The following is a 3,139-nucleotide window of genomic DNA, read 5'->3' on the forward strand; positions in this document are numbered from 1 at the left end:
CCCATAAACCCCCGCGGTTTAGGAAGAAAAAAATGGTTCTAATCGTGTCGCAGCAGCACTTCACGAGGTACAGTAAGGAATGTTTAACCTGAAAAATAACTAAAACTAAATGCACACTTTTAATTAAGAGCTAACACGGTTTAGTTCAGTAGAATTATATTTAGCTGCTGTTGATTTAGTTACAAACGCTCATTTTTAATCATAAAATGACCGTTAGCCTCAGATAGCTTAATTTTTGTCTTATTTTTACATCAAACCTCCAGTTTTAGCTTTTAGCAGCTAAAGCTGGCTCTGTGCTGACTCGACAGCTGCTTATGTAACTTGTTTGTTGCAAACAGGTTTGATTTGTTCACAACAAAACTTTTGACCCAAATACAGAAAGTTACATTTATATTTTTATTCCCTTTAGTGTAAAGTTCAGTAGTGACAGTTGTAGTGGTCCAAAGTAAAAGCCCAATGATTCAAAACTGCTTCGCTGGCTTGTTTTTTAAAATATAAAATGTAAAAATAAAGATTTTTAAATCCACGGTGGCTTTTAAATTTACAAGTAAGTGAAGTAAAAAGTTTAGTTTTAAACACGTAAACAGCTTTATCTGTTCCAGACTGATTAGGATTAGAGTTTTTAACATGTATTTGCATATAATTCACTCAGCTAATGTAGGACGTGTTCATCCGCAACAGAAACACGTTTGGTAATCTGGTGAAAAACAACATAATCTCTGCGTTAGTCGTACCTGTCGGAGAGCATTTAGTTCTGGTTTATACGTTAAAACCTGCTTTTTAGTCATTCAGCCTAAAAATAAATAATTCACAGCCATAACGCTATACCTCCAGTGTTAATGTTCAGCAAGTTGCTCCGTCTGTCGTGTGATCTGATGAGTTTTGCAGATTATTTACCGTTTGAAAGCGTTTTCCTGCGCTCTGACTAACGCGTATGTTTATCGTTTCAGATCAACGAGCCCCGTCTCGGCTGCAGGATCGCTGCGGAGCGAAGAAGCAAAGGTCAACATTTCCTCCTGCATGTGAGCGGCAGCATGCAGCGTTCCAGCTGGCCTCTCAGCGCACGTGAAACGCCGCTTCTCCTCAGACTCTGACCGGACGGGGATAGAACGGCTTTTTATTACTTGTCTTTTCAGTCCGCGCTCATATTTTGACATTTTTTTTAGTTGAAAGTCGATCCTCAAATGGACCGCTCCCCGGAGTGACCTGCCACGATGGTGGACGAGGCGGCGTTGAGCCGCTCCTCCTCGGAGGAGAACAATCCAGAGGTTCCTGCATCTGAAGATGCAGAGGAACGCGGCGACGTGGAGGCGGCCGCGGCGGCGTCCAAGGTCACGTCTCCGTCTGAGGACTCCCCGGAGGACTCCCCGGAGGACTCCGGCGTTGTCGGAAAGTTAACGTGCTCGGTCTTATTCTTGTGTTTTTACGGGTTCATGACGTCGATACGACCCGGGGAGCCGTTCATTACGCCCACCCTGCTGAGCGTGGAGAAGAACTTCACCAGAGAGCAGGTGAGTAACAAACCTGCACAGGAAGTTAACCTCCACAACTCGTTAACAAGCTGTCGTTCAACGGGAAACACTCAGAAGAATTAACGTGTTTCCTGTGGAGTTAACTGAGCCGTCTTACTGAGCGAGGGGTCAAAGTTCACATTCCAACAAACCGGCTCAGTGTGATGTGACGAGATTTATTTAAGTTAAATCAGAGCAGAACAACAAAGTCAAGTCAGTGCTGGTACGTTTCTGTTCAGTGTTGCTTTAATTTGAGGGATTATTTATTAAAAGCTCTTTTTATGATTTGTTGTCGGGGCTGCAGTGGAGCTAAAGTTTGTCAGAAGGTTTGATTCCATCATCAGTTGTTTGTATTCCAGCTGTCAGACGGGCGTCTGAGCTGAACCGGAGTTTTAAAACAGTTTCTGGATGATCGAATCTAAAAACGAAATATTCTCTGTTCATGCGTCACAACATGTTCAGCTTCTCCCCCCCCCCCCCCCGAGCCAAGGGTGTGTGTTTAAATACTGTCCGTTGGTCATTACACGATGTGATCATGATAGTTTGAAAAATAAGCGAGGTACAGACTTCCATGGTGGTGTATGTCTGCGTCTGGACGTAAACTGTGTTGCCAAGTCAAAATCCAAGATGGCCACCACCATAAATACAAATTGACATCATTTGAGTAAACTCTGCTTTCTAGTTTTTATTTTTGCTTCAACATTTAGTTTCGTCAAATGATTGGCCGCAGAAGAATATAATGTTTTATTTTTAAGAAAATGTTTTCAGTTTGCTCGCAGTGTGTTTGTGTATTTGTGTTGGTGTGGGTGTGTTTGTGTGTTTATGCTCTTGTGTTTGTGTGTTAATGGTTGTAAAGTTAAATGGCTATACATTTTTGTAGTTGTACTGTTTAATGGGTGTAAAGTTTAATGGTTGTAAAGTTTAGTGGTTGCAACGTTTTGTGGTTGTAAAGTTTTTAATAGTTACAAAGTTTAGTGGTCGCAAAGTTTAATAGTTACAAAGTTTAATAGTTGTAAAGTTTAGTGGTTGTGACGTTTTATGGTTGTAAAGTTTTGTGGTTGTAAAGTTTAATAGTTACAAAGTTTAGTGGTTGTAAAGTTTAATAGTTACAAAGTTTAATGGTTGTAAAGGTTAGTGGTTGCGACTTTTTGTGGTTGTAAATTTTAGTGGTTGCGACATTTAGTGGTTGTAAAGTTTTTAATAGTTACAAAGTTTAGTGGCTGCAAAGTTTAATAGTTAAAATTTAGTGGTTGCAAAATTTTGTGGTTGTAAAGTTTAGTAGTTGTAAAGTTTAATAGTTACAAAGTTTAATGGTTGCAAAGTTTAGTGGTTGCAAAGTTTAATAGTTATAAAATTTAGTGGTTGCAAAATTTTGTGGTTGTATAGTTTACTAGTTGTAAATTTACTGGTTGTAAAGTTTACTGGTTGTAAAGTTACTAGTTGTAAAGTTTAGTGGTTGTAAAGTTTAATGGTTGTAAAGTTTAGTGGTTGTAAAGTTTAGTGGTTGTAAAGTTTAGTGGTTGTAAAGTTTAGTGGTTGTAAAGTTTAATGATTGTAAAGTTTAGTGGTTGTAAAGTTTAATGGTTGTAAAGTTTAGTGGTTGTAAAGTTTAATGATTGTAAAGTTTA

General features: G+C 39.1%; 1 protein-coding gene across 1 annotated transcript in view; it reads left to right on the top strand.

Annotated features, from left to right (window-relative positions):
* Nucleotides 1–1,214: 1,214 nt before the first annotated feature.
* The window catches only part of slc19a1 (solute carrier family 19 member 1), a 10,958-nt gene continuing 9,033 nt past the window's right edge, over nucleotides 1,215–3,139 (top strand). The window contains exon 1 of the mRNA XM_037696516.1: nucleotides 1,215–1,511. Coding sequence (XP_037552444.1) covers nucleotides 1,215–1,511 — 297 coding nt within the window. The remainder of the gene's footprint in view (nucleotides 1,512–3,139) is intronic.

This window comes from Nematolebias whitei, chromosome 23 (assembly GCF_014905685.2).
Source record: "Nematolebias whitei isolate Nwh7 chromosome 23, NemWhi1, whole genome shotgun sequence".
Lineage (NCBI taxonomy): Eukaryota > Metazoa > Chordata > Actinopteri > Cyprinodontiformes > Rivulidae > Nematolebias > Nematolebias whitei.